At 41.7% G+C, this 21,046-nt stretch overlaps 1 protein-coding gene across 2 annotated transcripts in view; it reads left to right on the top strand.

Moving 5' to 3' along the window:
• TBX15 (T-box transcription factor 15) overlaps window positions 1-21,046 on the top strand; it is a 107,814-nt gene that overhangs the window by 67,943 nt on the left and 18,825 nt on the right. For both annotated transcript variants that reach the window (XM_007169309.3, XM_007169310.2), the window contains exons 5-6: window positions 352-519; window positions 9,429-9,493. In XM_007169309.3, the coding sequence (XP_007169371.2) occupies window positions 352-519; window positions 9,429-9,493 (233 nt within the window). The remainder of the gene's footprint in view (window positions 1-351; window positions 520-9,428; window positions 9,494-21,046) is intronic.

Below are 21,046 nucleotides of genomic sequence, written 5' to 3'. Positions count from 1 at the left end.
GGAGGGAACAACTGTCACATAGCAGAGGTTCTGAGACCTTTTAGTGGAGTGATGTCTGCTGGTACTGGAACCAATTCATTCAGTATTTATCCAATTAAAGCAAATATATTGCACTCACCACCTATGATTGGGATATTTGCTACATGGTTCCATGGGATGTGATGCTATCCAATTACTTAGTCCTTCCAGCCATGGGAAAGTACACTGATTTCCAGTTTCCCATACATCCCACCTCTAAACTGTGCTCTTCCTGTAACGCTTTTATCCTGTAATTTTGTTTGCATGAGAGCTGGAAAAGATGTAGGGACCTTAGAGACAACGCTGGACTAATGTTTCCCCTTCTCATTTCAGATCATTCTTCACTCTATGCACAAATACCAGCCTCGGGTTCATGTGATTCGCAAGGATTTCAGCAGCGACCTTTCACCCACCAAACCCGTCCCTGTTGGGGATGGAGTGAAAACATTCAGCTTTCCTGAGACCGTGTTTACCACAGTCACGGCCTATCAGAACCAGCAGGTAAGAGGCTGCCTTGGAGAGTCTCCTGCTGCAGCCGCTTTTAAAGGAGTTTATTCATCCTTTTGTAAGAAGTGCTTCGTCCTTCTGCATGGCACTGAAATGCTGGAATGAGAGACACCAGGCTGGCGGTGCACACGCGGCACTGGTGATGACAAGGCGGTAATGCCTAGTAGCAGCTGTCAGAGTCTACATTTAGATCAGAGGCAAGATCTTTGACCAGGAGGACCAAACCTCCTAAGTCATTTTCATGTCTCTCTATACTTGTACCCATGTTTCATGATCTCTACTACATCCTGGCAAATGTTCCTTATCACTTGAAATTCTTGAGGTTTGATTCATTCCTTCCCTCTTATCCTCTCCGTGGAGCCGTCCATCAGGCTACATCAAAGTCATCAAGCCTCTCAAACTCTATGTCAGACCCACTGCTTCCATTTACACTTTCAGACTAAATTGGCCTCCGTGTGCTCACCACCACACCCTAAGATGTGTATGTTTTTATGTTAGTAATATATTCATTCATTCCATTAATATTTATTGAGAATTTATGATATTCTAAGCTTAGCAGATTAAGACGTTCCTCCCTAAGAAAGGAAGAGTTTTAGTTGAGTGAAAGACACATAAGTACATAATGATAATACAGTGGAATAACTTAACGACAGAGATGTGGAAATGGTTTTTTGTTTGTTTGTTTTGGTTTGGGGAATGAGGGAAGTTTTTGTGGAAGAACTGATGCTTTTTCTGACATTGAGACACATCAGCATTAGCCAGTGGGCTAATTAGCCAGTGAGTGGGTGAGGGGAAGAGAGAGACCAAGTCTGGAATTACTGTGGGCATTTCTAAACAATGTTCTTTTTTTTGAGGAGGGTGAATGGATGGATTTACAAGTGATCTCACTTTATGCAGTTCTCTGAAAGTTGTATGTGAATCTCATTTTTGTAAGTTAGAATGTATTTCATATTTTGGTAAATTGTCTAATTAGTAGGATCCTGCAGTGAATCTTTTTCTAAAACAGAGTTTTTGCTTGTTTATTTTGCTTGAAAGTCTGCTTACTTTTCTTTTGGGCCTGCTTGGAGCAAAATGGACGTATACTATAGTACTTAATACCTTTTATACTGGATACTGTGCTCTGACAAAGAAAGCAATGAGGAAAAACATTCATTTACTAAATATTTATCAAGGGCTTAGTATGTAACAGGCAGGTGAAGGTGAGTTATACAATCTTCAGTTCATATAGAGTAGAAAGAATTTTTCTATCTTTCATGGCATGTCCTGATAAAATTCCTTAGATGCTTTTTACCTTCAGGGGAATTTGATATACAACAACCCTTTAGTCCAATAAATGTTAAGTGCTGTATGAAGGTTGTTATTCATAATAGGTTGTTGGGCTTTCTCAGCAGCTGTAAAGTGTTCCCAACTTTGGACTTTCCTTTTAGATGCCGCATTTGATCTAAAGTAGAAGAAGAGCTTTAGTTTGCCACGGACGCTATTTTAAAATTATTAAGCTCTCTCGAACTCTTCAGATAGTAAAATTGCAGAGACCATGGAGAGTCCTTACAGAAAACTTTAATAATCAAGATTTTTTAAGCTCTGGTGCTAGATAGAGCAGCAATATAGACATGGCTTTTGAGCAACTGGAACTTTGGGATTAACTGTGTTACAGAAAAGGGGGAATATAAGTCTAAGTTCTTTGAAAAATTGTTTGGATTTTTTCCAAGACTACCCCAGCCGCCATTTTAATCATGACTTTCTCATGAAGACAGAGAGATGTGGCAATAAATATGACTCTAGAACGTAGTTTGTAGAGCAAACTAGAACACCGATAAATGACCATTCTACTGCCTCACTGAGATCGGTTCTAGAGGCCAAGAAGGGTCAATATAACCCAAGCTAAAACTAAAAACCTGCAGTTCACTGTGAAGACCAAACATGGGTACCTGAAATCCCTTTCACTTCCTCTGCATTATTTCACAGTGTTCCTGCACCTGAGTACATCCTATTCATATAAATATTTTGTCTATATTTGGACTTGAGTGGGGCAGTCGTGGTTTGGTGGGGGTAGGATGCCATGACTAAGATCATGGGACTTGGTAGTAGACATATCTAGTTTGGTTTCTGACCTTTTCACTGGTGAATTGTGTGACCTTGAGCAAGTTTCTTAACCCCTTTCAACTTGTGTTTCCTGGTCTGAAAATGTCCTGGCCTCATAGAATTACAAGGACTAGACGAGGGAACCTGCATTTAGTCACGGACACAAACCTGGCATCAAATTGTCAGTAGTCAGCCTACATTGCTAAATACCTGCATCTGCACAGGCATGAAGGATAGTGGGGAATAGAGGCAATTTTAAAGAATAAATTGCTCATTAAAGAGAAAGTGGATTCTTGGGAATTGGAGGAGCTACATGGGCTCTCGAAGGTATTGTATTCAATAGGTAACTACTTTGATCTCTCTGTTCTCATGTCACGTTAGTGAATTCATGATGTGCTGACATTCAAAATAGATGAGTCATTCTCAATTCTGCCCATTTTAAAATCTAGATAACAGCTTTTGCCTGTTTAACAAGCCTCCAGTCCCTGGGTAAATCAAGTGTGATTGTTTAACATTCCCTTTGGCTGTGTAGATATGATTTAATATGATACAGTGCCTTCTAATAAAGCAAACTAACCTCAGGTCTCTCCCCCAGGAATCTTGAGGTCTGCATCCTGTAAGTCAGATCTGTTACCTAACCATAATTTTCAGACTTGTCATGAAGATGCTGGGTAGCATAAACTGTTCTCTTTTGTGAGCTATATTCAGTGATTACTGTGTTTTTATTTCCTTCAACCTTCTAGATTGAGAACAAATAATATTTTAAAGCAAAGTTGTTTACTTCATTTTTTTTTTTTAAAGGGAAGGGTTAGGAAAGCTATGAGAAAGGAAAGAGAGAAGAGTCAGTGATAGGTCCTCATTGTTCTTAGGGACTTGTTTGGCGGAACACAAGGCAGGAAGGACAATAGAGGGAACGGAACTGAAATGAACAGTTGCCCAGCCTTCCTAAGGAAAGGCAGTGTCCTGTTCCATAGATAGCAAGGGGTTAGGCATTTGGAGACCTGGGTTTTAGTCCTAAATTCTCCACTAGCTACCTGTGTCACTCTGAGCAAGGTATTTTGTCTTTCTGGGCTTCAGTTTGTTACTAAAATGTCATTTATTTTATGGAATAATGATGGCAGGCGATAATAGAGAGCTGTTAATTCTCTTTATTTGGTAGAATAAAAAATTGTAATGCCAATGTTGATCCTTCACATGTTGGAAGGGGAGGGGATTAGAATTGGCCTATGACATTTTGAAGCCCAGAAACCACTAATTAGGAGGAAGGACCCTTCCATTTCCATAATTCTAAGATATTTATAGTCTATGCATAGTACTGACTACATGCTTGGAAAATGACTGAATAATTAGCCAACATACCTCTACTACCAGTTTCCTTATGTATCCATGGTTCTGCTTCCTTGGCTATAAGTAGGAGTGAAGTGTGAAGAAAGAGTTTCTATTTTCATGAAATAGTTTATGCTTTTCTTTCCCCCTTTCCCATTCCTTCTCACCCTTGCTGACTGATGCATAGACTCCCAGGGCCGCTAGCATACTGAAGTTATTATTACTATTATTTGCTCTTGGAGTGCCAACTTGGCAGGCTTATCGCAGAGAGGAAAGTACACCATGCCCAGACTCTCATCATGGAGAAAAAGGTGGTAGAAGTTGGAATAAAGGTGATTCTACACTTAATGCTTTTTCTTGGAAGAAGCTGACGCCAATATGTCCTCATGGAATTAGCAGGAAATTTCCATTGCAGAGTCTTTGTCCTCTCTAAGGGAAAAAGACTGCTGAACCTTGATTTTTTTTTTTTTTTCCAAACAGGAAACTAGATTTCAAAATGACACAGCCCTGTTCTCAGGTAATACAGTCTTATTTCTTGATGAGAATTGGCTACATGAACTAGATAGGAAGTCTGAAACCACAGCCCGGGTTGTATAAGCAAATTCAATAGGATTTCTGAGCCACTCATTATATCCTGAACTACTGAGCCAGTTTTGCTCTAACTTTCCAATCAAATTAGTGCAGAATTTTTTTTTTTTATGTTGGCTTAAAATTTTTTTTTATCCTGATGGAACGCTTTTCAAGCAATATGGTAAAAAAAAAATAATAAGAATAAGAGAGTGTTAATAAGGGAAGTCCCTTTGAGCCTTGGTCCTGTAAAATTATACTGAGGATATTCAGGTTTCATTTTCTTTGTAGGTTGTGCTGTTTATGTCTGCACTGTGCATGGTGAGGTATACCTCATTTATTAACTGCCTCTATGTTACTAGGCAAAATAGTGAGGGAAAATGATTAAAATGAATGGTGGCAAGCCAGTAATCACCCCCTTATGTGCCATAGTCTTCAATAACTCAGACTACACACACCAGTATAAGGTTATGGAAAGAAAATCAGGGAAGAAAAGTGCTTCCACAACCTCTGTATTTTCCATGTTGCCTCATTATCATCAGACCAAGTTTGAGCATGACTGCTGTAGCATAGCTTTAGCTACAATGGAAGTTACTAATAGACCTTGTTCTGACTAGAAAGACATTCAAGACTTTTGTCTGTAATGCCTACAGTGAAAGCAAATGGGATTGGGGGAGTTGTTTGGTCTGTATTCTCTAAGACTTGTGATGGCTTTGGGACTGGTGATTTCTGTTTCCCACATCCTCATTCATTCATTTACTCCCTCACTCCATTCATTCACTGAACAAATATTCATTGAGCATGAATAGCATGTCATATTCGGTTCTGCTTCATAAAATGGTATATCAAATAGACAGGGTTCCTAGTTGTAGTCTAGGGGGAGAGACACATAGTAAATATGTAAACAACAAAATAAATGTATAATTACCAACTGGGTTAAGAGTAAAGATGGAATTAAAGAGGGTGTAGTTAAAAGAGAGTGGCAGAAATATCCTATTTTGGAGGGATAGATCAAGGAAGACCCCTCTCAGGAGATAACATTTAGATTCAGACTTAAGATGAGGAGTCAGCTATATGAAGAGTACAGAAGAGAGCATTTCAGTCTGGAGGTAGAGTGCACGTGAGGCGTCTGAGCAGGAAAAGAGCTTGGCACGTTCCAACACTGAGAGCAGCTCAGGTTGCCGGGCGCCTGTGGACCAGAGTCAGGGGAGGGTGGGTGGGGGTGGAGAGATAGGCAGGGGTCAGGGCATGCTGGCCCCGCAAGGCCAGGCAAGGAGTTTGGATTGAATTCTGAGCATAGTGGTAGGCACTGAAGGAATGACATGGTCCAACTATGGTGTGTTAACCAAGATCGCTTTTGTTGCTGAATGAAGAGAAGAGATTGGACAGGGACAAGAGTGGAAGAAGGGAGATCAGTTTGAAGAGTATTTAGAGTACTTTAGTCAGAATACGACACTGACCTGGTCTAAGGTGACGAGGTGGAGATCGACCACCATATTTGAGTCTAGTTAATAAATATAATTGAGGGCAGGGTTGAAAATTAACTATTCAAATGAGCCTCGCCTCCTGCTCCAGATGGCCTCTAGATGTACGGTGCATGGGCAGGGGTGGAGGCAGTGGGGTTTATGAGCCCTCATTGTGGTTGCTTGTGGACCCCTGTGCTGTTCTCTGGGCCTCACTGGCCTCTGCTGGGGTGGGGTCTGGTCTGGGCTGGTCCTGGGGTTCCTTGTGTTGATTTGTTTTACTGGCAGGAGACTGCTGACCTTGTGCTTTTGTGTTCTTGCCTCAGTTGGACCTCCTGGGCCTCCCTGAATGACTCAGCCTCACCTCAGTTCTCATCCAGGGCCTCTGACTCCTGTCTGGACTGTAGCACCTCTATGTCGGGGTCACCCTGCCTTCCCTGTCATGGCATGTGAGGACCTCTGAGTCCCTGACCCACTGCCGAAGGGCCATGGAAGGCTTGGGGATCCTAACTCAGGCCTCTTCCTACAGCACTTATACTGGCGCAGCCACCCCCATGTGTGTATGGAGGTGACCCTGCCAGTGTTCCTCTGAGTCTCCCCCCCACCACCCTTGGATTTTGGTTTGAGTAGAAAGCTAAGGCACTTGTAAGTCTAACTGATTGCTTCTCTTCTGCCTCTCTCCTCTCTTCTCATGTTCCACTGGAGTGGAAGGGGAGGATTTTTACTTCTTTTTCTACCTGATGAGAATTCACCTTATGCAACATCCTTGTCTCCTGTAGGACAGCAAGCTGTCATTTGCATCCCTTTCTATACTGAGTCTACCAGGAGTTTCTTGATATGGGAACCATGGGACTATTAGAAACTAAGGATTATTGAGGTTGTGAATACATTGATTTATTCCTCCAAAATACTGTCACTGTTACCCTTGGTACTTGTAGATATAGCCTAAGTTGTCAGCACAAGCATTTACTGGGATCATAATTTGGTTTGGATAGCTAGAATTGCTCTCTTCTACCTATAGCGTATCTAAATGTCTGCAGGGTAGTAAAGGCTTTTCATGATGTGGCCTCAGGCCAGCATCTCAGCTTTCTTTCTCACTGCTTCTCTTCCTGTACCCTGTGCTCTGGTCAAATTGGACTCTTCAGGGTTTCTCAAAAATGCTTCATTCCTTCCCACTTCAATTCTATGGCTTACATAGGACCTTTCTTCTGAAATGCTTCCCTTGTTCCTTTCTCCCCTTTTTGCGGTTTTCATTAAAATCCTATGCATCCTTCCCAGCTTGGCTCACGTGCTTCCTCTAAGGTGAAACCCCAGAGCCCTTCAGGTCGGAGCAATTACTGCTTCCTCTAAGCTCTTGGGACACTTTGCCTTTATTTCAAACCGTATCACTTTCTGTTTTACACTGTAACTATTAATATGTATGTCTTCTTTTTTCTCCTCAATTATAAACTTCTTGGGGGGGATGGTACACAGCTGTATACTGACTGTCTGCCACGCTGTCACCTGTGCTACCTGTCACATTGCTTTGCACACAAAAGGCACTTGATAATAAATGAATAATGAGTAGCACAATCACACTCTTCATAAAGCGGTCCAAATCCCACAATAAAAGCTTTGGAACAAGTATAGAGGTGTTGTGTTTCCTAACATTTGGTGTCATTTGTCTATTAAATCTCCGTGCAGACTCCTTGGCCTGAGATACAGGGAGCTGTGGGGAACTGGTTTTCAACCATTTCTCCCAGGACCATGAAATAGAAGGTCGTTATATTTACAGGGGTCTGTGCCCCCAAAACATAGCAGCACAATCTTATATCAGAAACCCCTATCATAAATGAGTCAGACAGGATAAGCCAATTTGAAGGAGAAAATAAAATATTATAACCCCAACTTGAAAAGAAAATATGGTGTGTGTTTTATTGCTGTGGATTATGGAGGAAGAAAGAACTGATTTTAAGTCAACAACAGAAAAGCAGTGACAATCTTTAAACTCAATACAATATTCACAGGGCAGATGCTAAACTTTAGAAAGCCAAAGCTTCAGGCTCCTGCTCTGGTCTATAAAATAGATGTAAAATTGCTTTTGCTTCATTATGAGTGCTACATTATTAGTGTGCCACTCTAGAGGCAAAGGACGTTTAAGGGGAAAAAAATAACTTTGGTACTTTCAAGTCAGAGCCTGTTTGTCAGAATCTCACATTGCGTTTTAAAGACCTTTAGAATGTGGCTTTGGGAAATTCCACTCTGATGAAGTGAGACAGAAGAGGGACTTGGAAAGATTTGCAACACAAGAAACAACTTCAGCCGTCCTAGTGATAAGTTCTACAGTGATCAGAAATGGGAAGATGGTCTTAAAAATGAGATCCCCTTCTTTCCAGAATTACCTTCTATTGAGAATGACTTTCCTGCTTTCCTGAGCTCCTTAACCCCCACCTCTAAGTCTCTATCCCTTGAATGTAGCGAGTCATTAACATCTGGTTCAGACAGAAGGTATCCAAATGCCTCCCATGACAAAGGCTAAAGGCGGAAACACAAGAGCGCAGATGGAATTCGTTGGTCAGGCCATTCTAGTCTGGAGGCTGAGAGGGTAATATATACAGTTGCAGAGTGGGAGGGGACTAAGATAGGATGCAATAGAGAGGGACTCTTGCACTGAGTGGAGGTCAAACCAGATGACTACTAAGGACCCATCCAACCCGGGTCACACAACTGTTTGCACTGGATTTGCTCAGCCTTATGAAGCTGCTTTTTTGTTTCTTCTGATTGGCTTGTGGGACTTGGAGACTGGGTGAGTTGCATTGCGTCCTGCCCCATCCCGTCCCACATTTGTAGATTTTTCTTTGGATGCAACCTTGACAAAAGTCCAGCTACTTTTTTGTGTCTTTTACAAGACCATTTCAGGTCATCAAATGAACAACCCCTAGTGGCAAGAAAGGCACAACTTAAGTGAAATGGGAAACGCAGTCAACTATTTGGTTCTTTCAGGCTGAGGCAGGTTGTCTGGTGACCTGATTGCACCTGACTGGATTGACTGAACCCATTCATTCGTTCTTCACTCACTTGCTCACTCATTCATTTACTCATTCATTCAACAAGCATGTTTCAACTGTCTCCTGTGTGTCATGCACTATGGATCTGACCATTGTCCAGTTTTCCATTTTGATACCTTTGTTTGTCTGGGCAAGTGATTTATCACCATTTGGGGGCAAGGATGGTGAACAGAAGAGAGCTTACAGAATCACATACTGGGAAAACTTTGGTTTTTAGGGAGATGTGGGTCAGATGGGTTAGACATCTGTATGCCAGGACCAAGTCCTGTATCAACTTCAATCTAAATCTCAAACTAAGAGGAAACTAAATAAAAGCAACAGCTGTTGTTAACAGTGATTTTTGTTAACTTTCTAGGAGCAACCAAAAAAGAAGTCAGTTAATATAAATACAATTCATGCTTTTTTTGTTTGTTTCCAGATCACCAGATTAAAAATTGACCGAAACCCTTTTGCTAAAGGATTCAGAGATTCTGGAAGAAACAGGTGAGCAAACTGGGCAAGAGACTCACTGACCTTTCTTTGCTATATGACATTCTTTTTCCCAAGCCCCATTGGTGGCTTCTGGCTCTGGCTTTTTGGAGAACATTTGCATGCTAGGTAACTGTGCTGCCGCAGGCAAAGAGAAATGGGTAGTTGATCCAAGAATCAAAAAGCTGCCCCCCAAAGGTTGAATTATCCAAATTCTTTGTTAACACACCGTAAATCATCAAATTGAATCCCTCGTGGTGTTTTTCTCCCTGCATTGTACTTGGTAATTTAGTCACTTAAAACAAATTTGACAGTGATTTATTGTCATTAAAAGATTGCAACTTTTTCTGATAAGTGTCTATAGGTGGCTACAGCACCTATAGTAATATCTCCTTTATTTTTCATTATCAGGAAAAAAAGGAATTGTGGACAAATAAAATTTTTCAGAAAAGTATTCCCTATAAGAGCTAAAACTTTGTTTAAAAATTGACCATTTTTCTCCTAGGAAATATTTCCAAACTCTACTAGATGTTTTCTGCTTTAGTAAAGAGAGTTTATAGAACACAACCTTTCTTGATGACCCAGCATCATCATTGTGATTAGGTTGTTAGACTGTGGAACGCTTAGGAATTGGTGACCTTTGTAGGACTATTTGCTCCTGTTGTAAATAGCCTAAGGGACTGTGGTATTTTCCTGGTTAACTCTGCTTCTGTCTAAATCCTTCCTGTGTCATTCTTCATATATAATATTAAAATCTGTTATTCACAGAGAGTTAGGAGAGAGCTGAAATTGGCAGGGAAAGCAGATACATCGAAGATTATTCAATCAGAAAATTTCATTTTATATAAACTATACTGAAACAGCAAATATGACACGTGTGTCCTGTAAGTGTGTAGACCTTGCAATAACTGTTTACTTTAATGTTCAGACATTTTCCTAATTTGGGGGCCTTATTTTTACATCTGAATGACACAGTTTGTCAGGACTTGTCTTCGCTATTTTCTCTTCAAGAGTTTTCAGGTAAACTATCTAATATTATATTTAGAATCACTTTGTGAACTGTGTAGCACATTATATTAGAACCTAGTTTATGCTAAAAATCAGATGTGTGTAGTGATCATTTTCTTTACAAAATGATTTATGAAAGCACTTCTTAAGAAACTTTTTATCATATTTAAAATACACTTAGATTTCTTTAAAATTTTATTTTCCTCAGAATTTTTTAAGGTCACATCTATTGAGTAAGTAAAATTCACTTGAACTTCTGGTTTGAAGATGACAAAATTGAGTAATATTTTCTAGGTCAAGCAACTGGTTAGTTGTATAGCCTCAGGCATATGGACTCCAGGCCGAATGCTTTCCAGTTAATGACTCTTTGTTTAAAATAAGAGGCCTTTGTTTTCAAAATTTAACCAGTGAAGAAGCCAATACATATTCCTTCCATTTCAGATAGACAGTCCTCTTCCTCCCAATTAGTTTCTATTCCATGTCCAGGTCACAAAACATGCCTGTGAGCCATTTCCTGTTGCCTCCTTTTCAGGGCTCTGCCTTCTGGGCTTATTGAGGAACTTGTTAGTGATAAGGAGCTCAAATAGAAGCTGGCCTTTCATAAAGAAGCCTCTAGGGTGTTTAAGATCTTTAGCTTGGGGTCCATGCATGCATTTCAGGAGTTCTGTGAGTTCCCAGATATTGAAAGGAAACGTGTGTGTGGATGAGCCGTGTGCATTTTTCTGGGGAGAGGTCTACAGCTTTCTTCAAATTTTCAAAAATGTCTATGACCAAAAGTTAAGAATTTCCGCTCTAGACAACACCATCTGTCTCCAGAGACCAACCCTACTGACTTTAGTTATCCAACTACTTTCTTTTTCTTTCCTTCTGCATCTCCAGTGGCATTTTGTATTTGTTTATTTTATTCTTGGCACTCCAAAGACTGCTTTCTTTTTGTCTCTTTTTTCTTTGCTTTGTCATCCCATTGGATTCCTTGTTTTTCAGAGGCATGACTTAGAACAGAAAATTGGAATAGAGTGGCTGTATTGACCAGCATTAGAGCTTGCGCTGGGAATTGGAACCACGCTTTAATCTTGAGATTAAGACCTTGTGTCTTGAAGCATTTGTCTCTGGTTAGGAAATTGTGATGACAGCTCAGTTAAAGTCCCAAGGTTCTTCTGTCCTCTCACTGGGCTAGAAAGGACCTTGACACATCATTTGGCCCTGGCCTGTGTCTGCCTTAAGGCTGGTGAATATCTTACTGCTCAGGACAGACAGTTACTTGTCTGTCCTGCCTGGTGGGCTGCTCTTCTTTGTAAGAACTCCAGGAAAGCAAAACTATGGATCTTCATTAGCCCATGTCAGTGCCTTATTTATTTATTTCTGATCGCATGGAAATTCTTCATTATGTCCTATTAAATCTGCAGGCTGTTTTAAGTAATATCAGTAATTATAGAAGTTATTTGTGATTGAACACTTACTGTGTTCCAGACCTTTTACTTACATTCTTTCTAATCTTTAAAGCAACCTGTATTTTACAAATGAGGAAACAGGCTCTGAGAGTTTAAGCAGCTTTCCTAGTGTCACACAGTAAACTGAAGAAGGGATGAAAACCCAAGTCCATCTGACATCAAAGTCTGTGCACTTTGTGCTTTATCATGCTAACAGTTTAAACTTGACTTATTTTATCTTCAACAGATATCGAGAATAGAGCTCTTTCTCTAAACTCCCTTCATCCACTTAAAGATCCTACTCAAGTAGCCAGAACCTTCTCTTTTCCACATAAATCAACCTATATTCTCTGTCTGTGTAGACTCTTCCCCATGACTTTGTCATTTACTTCCTATATCCCGATAAAGCGTTCCATAGTCAAGGACAGGAAGTCAGGCTGAACGTCCCTAGCAGGTGAAACTGTGATATAATAAGACTGAAGTCACCTGTGTCATGAAGGGACAAGGATGAATTAGGGAAGGTAGAAGCCATTTTCATCCTCCAGCGCTCTGGGAAGCTAGACTAAAATCAACTTGTTGGGACAAGTATTGAAGCCCTTATATTTTCTCTTTAAAAAGCTCAAAATTACCTGATAATCAGACTTTAACTCTCACTAGCTGCCTGCAGGATGAGGGCAAGAATTACTAATGCCATTTTGCAGATGGGAAAATTGATAGATGAGGATATAGAGGATTATTTATAAATCTTTGGGAAGAGGTGGCCTGTGCCAAAACCAGAATCCAGTTGGTTCATCATCTTCCCACCAGTGCCCACCAGTGCCCCATCACTGGCCCTGCTTGTGCTAACACAGTTCTTCGTATAAATCTGTGATTTTTCCCCATGCATTTTAGACATCAAATGACTCGTACAGACGAGCATGGTTTGATGAGTTGCATAGAAATGTACCCCAAACATACGGATTACATTTCCTTGAAAAACACATGAGCTTAAAAATTAGGGGGGAAAGTGCTTGGCCAATGTTTTTTGGTTTTGTAGAACACAAAACAGTTGTGGAATACTTTGGAGTTACAGAAATTGCCAAACCTCAAACCAAAACACGTTCAGGTTTGTCGATCTCAATCCATGCCAGTGCGATCCCGAGGCTCCAGAAGGGAGTGTGAGAGGAAAGCTGGGGAGGACACAGCCGCCCACTGCACTCTTTGAAATGCCTCTCATGAGTCTCTCTCATCCTGCAAGCCTCTCACTGCAGTGCAGTCAGAGGCTGGCTGGGGTCACAACAGTGCCCTCTGAGTGTCGAGAAGAACTTGAGGCAGCTGTGGCGAGGACACTTAGTCCCCATTCTTATTTGAATGAAAAGAGATATCCATGAGAAGTATTCCTGGCTTCTAGCCCCATCACTTTCTCCTTCCCCTCAGTGGGAACCAAGGTGACTGATGTGATTGCTGAGTCTGGAACTCTTTAGGACCTGCTTGTCTGCAGAAAGTGTACCATCTGGGCTCTTCCCACTGTGTGGTAAGCCCAGCAGAGGAGGCCTGCAGTTCTGGGAAGTCAGCTTATTTCAGGGAGTTCTAGCTCACTCCTTCAGCCTTCACATCTATGTTATAGTCTCCAGACACTTTTTATCAACAATAAAACTGGTATTTTGGTCTCTACTACATCAGTCTCCTAGGTCTTTCTTGGAAATTTATTCTGAGTTCAAATGAGGACAAGAGATGATATCCATTGGGCCATCCAGAACCCCAACAGGAGTCCTAGTGAGTTCACTGTGTCAGCTCTGTGATATCACCATCATCAGAGCCCATCATAGTTCCTTCTGCTTCTTTAAGAAGTGTCATTCACATGCTGCAGTGTGAGAAGGTCACCACCCATTAGCCTTTACTTATGGAGCTGCTACTTTTCATTCCCACGTAATTATGTCCCTGATTAGAAGTCTCCACCAAAGTGTGTGTGTGTGTGTGTGTGTCTGTGTGTGTGTGTGTGTGTGTTCATGTTATGGAGAAGAGTAGTAGACATATGGTTCTTTTGGAGTGGAAACACTGACAGATTTTGCTTCCAGGCATTGTCTCCGCAATGGGAAGGAAATTGTTTATGTCTAAATTGTTCTTCCTTCTAGACTTCTCAGAAATTATGTGGCCCAAATATAGTTTTGGGTGAAAGGGTCAATATATATTTACCTTTAACAGGCCTAGCCCCATGGTGCAATATCCAGCATTATTTGTGGGAGATTCCTCCTATAAGGAGGAGACAGTAACACCTTCTTGTTCCTGGGGGAAAATAGATTCCCTCAGCCTAACAGTAAGTTTTGTCTTGTGGTCTGTGTTCCTGGGTTCTGTCTGGCCCCTGCTAGAATGAAGCCCTTTGAAGACAGAACTCTACCTTTTTCAGCTTCCTGTTCTTAGATTTCTTTTCCTATAGTGCCAGGTATATAAAGTAAAATAATAATCATTCATTTAGTTACAAAACATTGAACAGAGTTGACGAGTGGCAGAGAAGTTAAAAACCAGGACCTCGGGAGTGAGAAAGCCTTTACCCCAACCAAGGGTGAGTCAGGTAGAGCAAGAGTGGGGAGCTAGTTTTAGATACTAACTAAGAAAGGAAGAAAGAGTGAATCTATAGATCGTCTTTGTTTGAAAGATTAAGGGCAATTTTTTTTTTATATGAATGGCTGGATTTTATTTATTTATTTATTTATTTTATTTTTATTTTTGGCTGTGTTGGGTCTTCGCTTCTATGCGAGGGCTTTCTCTAGTTGCGGCAAGCGGGGGCCACTCTTCATCGCGGTGCGTGGGCCTCTCATTATCGCAGCCTCTCCTGTTGTGGGGCACAAGCTCCAGACACGCAGGCTCAGCAGTTGTGGCTCATGGGCCCAGCCGCTCCGCAGCACGTGGGATCCTCCCAGACCAGGGCTCGAACCCGTGTCCCCTGCGTTGGCAGGCAGATTCTCAACCACTGCGCCACCAGGGAAGCCCCTAAGGGCAATTTTGATTCAAATCTGAGACGGACTGCTGCTGGAAGACACTGATTTAGCTTAACTGTAGATTAGACATGCACACCCTTCAGGCCATCCGAGCTGGCTCTGCACAGCGGGTGCATGTCTGTGCTGCCTGGCTCCCTGGAGAAGGAAGACACCCAGCGAGTTCCAGAGGCATGAGCCTCAGGAAGGAAGGGCTCCCAGAGGATGAGCCCAAGCAGAGTGAGGTTTGGTTGAGGAAGGTCACTCAGTAGCAAAATGAGAGGTCAAAGTACATCTTTGGTGGTGGCCACCCCAATGGTTCAGTTCTTTCCAAAGAGAAGACAAAGGGCATGAGGCTGAAGAGAAGCAGTAGTCTTTGCACTGAGTCTCATGGTTGAGAAGCAGCCTCGGGATGTCTATCTGTCCACGTGCCTGGGGAGCCCACTGTGCTCAGCTAGAGGGAGAATTGCCACTGCAGAGACCTTGCACTTGAAAGGGGGGTAGACAGATGAGCATAAGGAAAGAAGACTCTGTGGGTCTCAGCCCACATCTAAAGTGAAAACCTTGTCCCTGTGAGGAGTGGCTGCCAAGATTTTACAGAAAGCCCGAGTAAGCTTGGGAACTTTTATATAATTCCCAGCGACTTCCTCTGAAGCAAACACATACATGAAGAGGGGAGGATTAAAATTATGACCTGTCAACTGGAGTGAAGGTTCTATGAACTTGTTTTAGAGGTGCCGTGGACTCTGTGACCCTGGGTTCTCCTCTGTCAGCAACCTTCATCCTGTCTTGACCTTGGGATTTACCTGTACTTCCAGCTTCCTTAGTATCTAAAACAACTGCAAGGGGGATTGTCCCAGGTGACATGGTTTCCTCCAGATGCTACTTACTGGCCTGGTGCTCCAGGAGCCACTGCTATGGGTGCATGACAGGTCCCCCTTGGAGTGGCCCTTCTGTAGTCCAGGGAGTTGCTGCAGCTTTTTGGAAGGGCGTCTTTGTCTCTGTGGAGTTCGCCCCTGGAGGCTTGAACAAGGACACTCAAGTTCCACAAGGCAGGGACTGTCAGAAAGGGCCAGTGGCAGGCCCTGTATTATGGGGAGGTTGGTTTACATGGGAAAGTAGTTTTAGTAGGTTGTCCCTCACTAAAAAAACAATAGGGCCTGCAGCTTGAAGTGTAGGAGGCACTGAGTCTGAGCTAATTCTCAGAGTGTTTCCAGCAAGCACTGCTGTTTGCTGCGAATGTGGCTGGTGACAGTCTTTCCGGTGCCTAATGTCCCTTACATGTGTCGGGGGATGGTGATCTAAAAATGGAGCCATTCGGTGCATCACGGGAATGGATGTATTTACTTGCTGGAAGAGGATGCTTAACGAGGCTAAGACTTAACCCAAAGGAAGGAATCTCTACTGGTTGTGGGGAAAGTATTTGGTAGTAAAGATCTGTTTGTGACGCCCCCTCTGAAGCAGCTGCTGTCCCAAGTCCATGTTCACAGAGCGTAGAGCCACCTCCTTGGCACAGATGGGAACTCTTGTCAAGGTCCAGCCCCTCCTCGCAACACCCAACAAAGACAAGTATGCAGCCAGAAAGAGGACTGTGAGATGGGGAATTAGAGTGCTGAAAGTTAACAGGAAGGAAGAGAAAAAAGATTAGCCCCAGGGCCAGATCATCCTTGCTTAGATCCAAAAGAAACAACTTTTCTTTGGGAGTCAAGGTACAGGGTGGGTCTGTAGTATAAATCTGTTGGTAGATTTCTTTAGTATAACTAAGTATCTCAAATCTTGTCTACACCCTTATCTAGCTATTAAGCTGAACATACAAAATTTCCTTAGTTGTAGGTCAAAAATAGTAAGATATTAGTAATTTCATATAGGTCAACCTTGTAAATGTATTTCTAGGCATCAAATCATCAGTATACAAATAATAGTAAGACTCATTTCATTTAGTATCTGTGGTCCAAGTTTTCTATTTTTACCTCTGAGTTGATTGGTATCGGTACAGCGTTTCCCATTTACTGATGGTAAAACTGAGTACAGCGAGGTATTAGCTTTTAGAATTCGCAAAGCCAGCCAGCGACAACATCCAGAGAACGAGGTCTCACTCCTCTGATAGGCATAGCTTGCCAGTCAGCAGACAACCTTGCCCTTGTCCACCTCTGTTTCCCTGTCACTCCTGAAGGCAAGCTTAGAGCCAAGGAGCTGACCACTCGCTTTCCTTCAACCAGCACAGCTTTCCAAGTGTCTCCCTCACTTTCGATTTCTATATTTTCATTTGTTCTCCCTAGAGCCGTTGGCTGTATTTTTCCAGCCGATCTCATCCTGCTCATTCCCAGCAGTCTCACTAGCCCCTGTAGATTGTGTATACTCTTGTTATCCCTGGCATGGGTGCCATTCAGCAGATCTATGGAAGTAATCAGTGCTGGACTCCCCTGCAGGCATTGCCGCATCTGCAGTTCAAGGTAGCTGGCCCCATACTGGACTCTGGCAGCAGGATCCTGCCAGACTCCTCCTAGTCATCCAGGCATTAGTTGTTTTTCATGTCCCCTGGCTTACGGGCTTTCAACCAGTATTTAACATTTTTCTCTGCCTTGTTATTTGTTCTCCCTCCTCTGTCATGAATCTTTTCCACCATTGTCCTCTTGGCCATGTGGGTTTGCCAGAGAAAGTTGGCAGTTGTTTTATTATCTATGGCTCTTGCCCAGGGATGGTGTCATCTAACAGATAGACGTCTGTTTAATGGCTAACATATTGGAATCTGAAATATCTGCAAGATAATGAGGCCTAAAGAGGCTTGAGGGACACGTTTTTTTGTTCTTAGAGGAGAGAATGAGAAATGAAATTAGGTAACATAGAGGTCCTTCCACATTCAATCCAGAGCCAGAGGGCTGACAAAGCTTTGAATCCCAGTGAAGGAAAAGTGTTTTCTCGTGTTACAGATCACAATCTGAGCAGATGGTGGGATTTCTTTTACTTGAGTTAGACCAATGGTCCTCACGTTTTCATTGTATTTTCTCTCTTGTTTTGAAATATTTTGTCTTTAATCAATATGCATTTATTAAGTTACAACTAGGAGGGAATAATATCATTATCTCCATTTTACAGGTAGGGAGACTTTAGGTGTGAAAAGGTTATATAACTAGGCAACGTTGCACTAGTAAGCGGCAGGGTTGCAATTGGAACCCAGGCAGTCTGGCTCCTGACCTTGTGCTCTTAACCACTATGCTAATCTGCCCCTTGTGTGATTTAGTATTACTAAGTTAAAGTGAGACCATGCCAGTCAAATGCAAAGAAACAATGTTTTAGGCAGCCTGCTTTGCGTAATCAAGGATTTTTATTGTACTTCTTGAGGCAGTGAAAACTCCTTATGGACCACCATCTCTACCTATTCAGACTCCAAGTGGGGACAGGGTTCCCAAGTTGGGAATCACTGGGTAAGGAACAATTTTAACTCAACTCCAATCATCTGTCCATTGGACACGTGTTCATCCAAACCATTGTAAAGCACATCAATGACATCCAGTTCATCAGGTAGATATATTTATTGTACATCTATAGCCAAGTTTTGAATGATGGCTCTTTTGCTAATTTGCAGACCTCCACTGGGAGGTCTTTAAGAATATCTCTGGACAAAAAATACCCTGAGGAATCTAAAGGTAGGAGCCAATTTCAGATCCAGTGAAGGAGAGGGATGTGTAGAAGGTTTGACCTAACCTCAGTGGACCAAGGACAGTCTAAGGAAAAGGATTAGAAAGTTGACACATGGTGATTAGATTTGAAAGAACAGTATATTCTGGTTTTGTTTCTTTTCAAATGTTGGAACAGGAGGAGAAAGAAAAGGAGTTCAGGGGCATAGTATCGCCCATGGGATAAAATCCAAGCGCCTCACATGGAATAAATACCCATGGTGTCTGCCTGCCTCCCCCCCGGCCCCCATCTTGCACCCGGAGCTCCAGTCACCCTGAACTATTTTCAGTTCCTAGAACATGGCTTCTCTTCCATACTTCCAAGTCTTTGCATATACTATTAACTCTACTGAGAAAGCTCTTTCTGCCTCTTGTCTGTGTGGAAAACTACTGAGTGCCCTGTAACATTAACCTTAAATAACTGGCCTTTTATGGAATCCCCCTTGAGTTTTCCAGGTGTATTCAGTACATCTTGCTCAGTGCCTCATGGCATTGTCTACACATCTCCAGTGTAACATCTATCACACAGTTCAGAAATTAGTTGTTTACATGTTGTTATCTTTTTGTTGAGCAGGATTCTCTTTAAGGGTAAAGACCCTGTGTCTTTTTTGCCTTTATATCTCTTGAACCTAGCACATAATTGTTTTCCTGATTGGATAACCCCGTTTTGACTTCAAGACCCCATCTCAGTAGACTTCCCTTAGTCCTTGACTGTCTTCTATTGAGAGATAACCAGTGATCTTATCAATCCCTAGCATAGGTTCCTGTTGTTAACGGTATCACCAGCAAAGAGAGTCAGATGTCAGAATTACAGAGAAAATAAATGAAAGGAACATAAAAATAATTTTCTATCTCAAGAGAAATAAAAAGCAGAAACTATGCATTGGTGTGTTACCTAACAGGTTCATGAATGTACTTGTAATTGTTATAATTATCATATATTTGCTGAACTTCAAAGGGATGGTCCCAGCTTTTTTTTTTTTTTTGAATGAGGCGGTTGGAAGAATATTTCTTTGCACTTTGGCTATTATTCCAAATCAGTTGATCTCGAGGCATCATCAATTTGCAAAAGAACTCTTTGGCTTGTTTCCTCTCCTTCCTTTTCTCCCTCCTCTTCAGTACATTCTGTTGGTTTGGCCAGTGAGCAGACTGAAAAGTCTAAAGAGAAGAGGCCTGGAAATCAGAGAGGTGGTTACAGCCAAATGACTTAACAAAGGGGGTTTGGATATGGTCTCTGTTGTCACTGGAGCAAACAGGGAAAAGTAAGCAAGAGGGGGACACTTGCCAATTTGATCATCTTTGATTGGAAACTTAAGAGATGACATCAGGTCTCTGGTGTTCAGCAGACCCGGAGAGGCCCACCATGTGGAACATGTTAATGACATGTGGTTACCTAACACCACTTTTTTTATCTGTTAGACAATGAATTCACTTTTAAGAACCTTGAGATAAAGTTTTATAAAACTGGGATACAATGATGATGAATAAGTAAACAACGTGTTGCTCAGTATAAACTTTGAATAGACATCCAAGTGGCTGAAGACGTTAACGGGTGGTTGGCAAGGATTCTTATAAGAGAAGATGAGAGTATAAATGACTGGCCTCTGCTAGGGAACTCAGACTCTGCTGAAGGTCAGAAATTCCATGACCAGAAAAGAAGAAACCAAAGGAAAACTGAAACCTCTCTGGGACCTGAGTCAAGAAAGGCACAAACAGCTATATGTAGAAACAATTCCCAAGTCACCAGTAATAGAGGATTCTCTCTGTCTTCAGATTCTTGATTTGATATCAAGTTGTTTTCTTAAGTTTTAGGCTTAGAAAAAATGATTGCTGGTTAAAGTTCAGGAAATTGTGACTCAGTAATAAAAATAGTAATAAATATTAAATAAATAAAAATAGTAATAAAAATAATTCCTTTACTTATTAATTTAATGCATATCAATTGAAGTCTTGTCAGGTAATAGGCATTGTGCTAAGTACTGGGAGGTGGAAAACCTGGTGGAGAGTGAATTAGCTAATACTTGTCTTGCTGTGGCACTTTACCAAATCCTGATAAATAGAATTAGTACTACTGAACAATTAGATCTATCCAAGGAAGCTTAATGGAGTTTGAGGACAAATAAGATGTGGCATATAGTAAACAAATAGGATTAATTTTTTTAAAAAAGAGATCCACCCTGAATATATAAATAGATTCAGTAAGGTCCAGGATGAATCTGAGAGAGAGATCCACAACGGATTAGTAAAGTGTGGTTAGGAATGTGTAGACTTAGCCATTAGATTTTGGTAGTCATACCCCTCACCCAACTTCATCACCAAAAAGAGCCTTCTTGTGAAGACACCTAGACTGGATGGACCATGGGTGTGTCCATATGTGGTGTGTCATACATTATGTTCTTAACAGTTAAGGAAGGTCTTCCTGATGAGGATGTGGAAAGTGTCTGGCACTCTTACCATTTACCCATTGGTAATGGAACCAGTGGGTAAAAGTTACCTCAG

Source organism: Balaenoptera acutorostrata, chromosome 1 (genome assembly GCF_949987535.1).
Source record: "Balaenoptera acutorostrata chromosome 1, mBalAcu1.1, whole genome shotgun sequence".
In the NCBI taxonomy this organism is placed as follows: domain Eukaryota; kingdom Metazoa; phylum Chordata; class Mammalia; order Artiodactyla; family Balaenopteridae; genus Balaenoptera; species Balaenoptera acutorostrata.
Note: the sequence above shows the minus strand (reverse complement) of the source record. Positions and strands in the feature narration are given on the sequence as shown.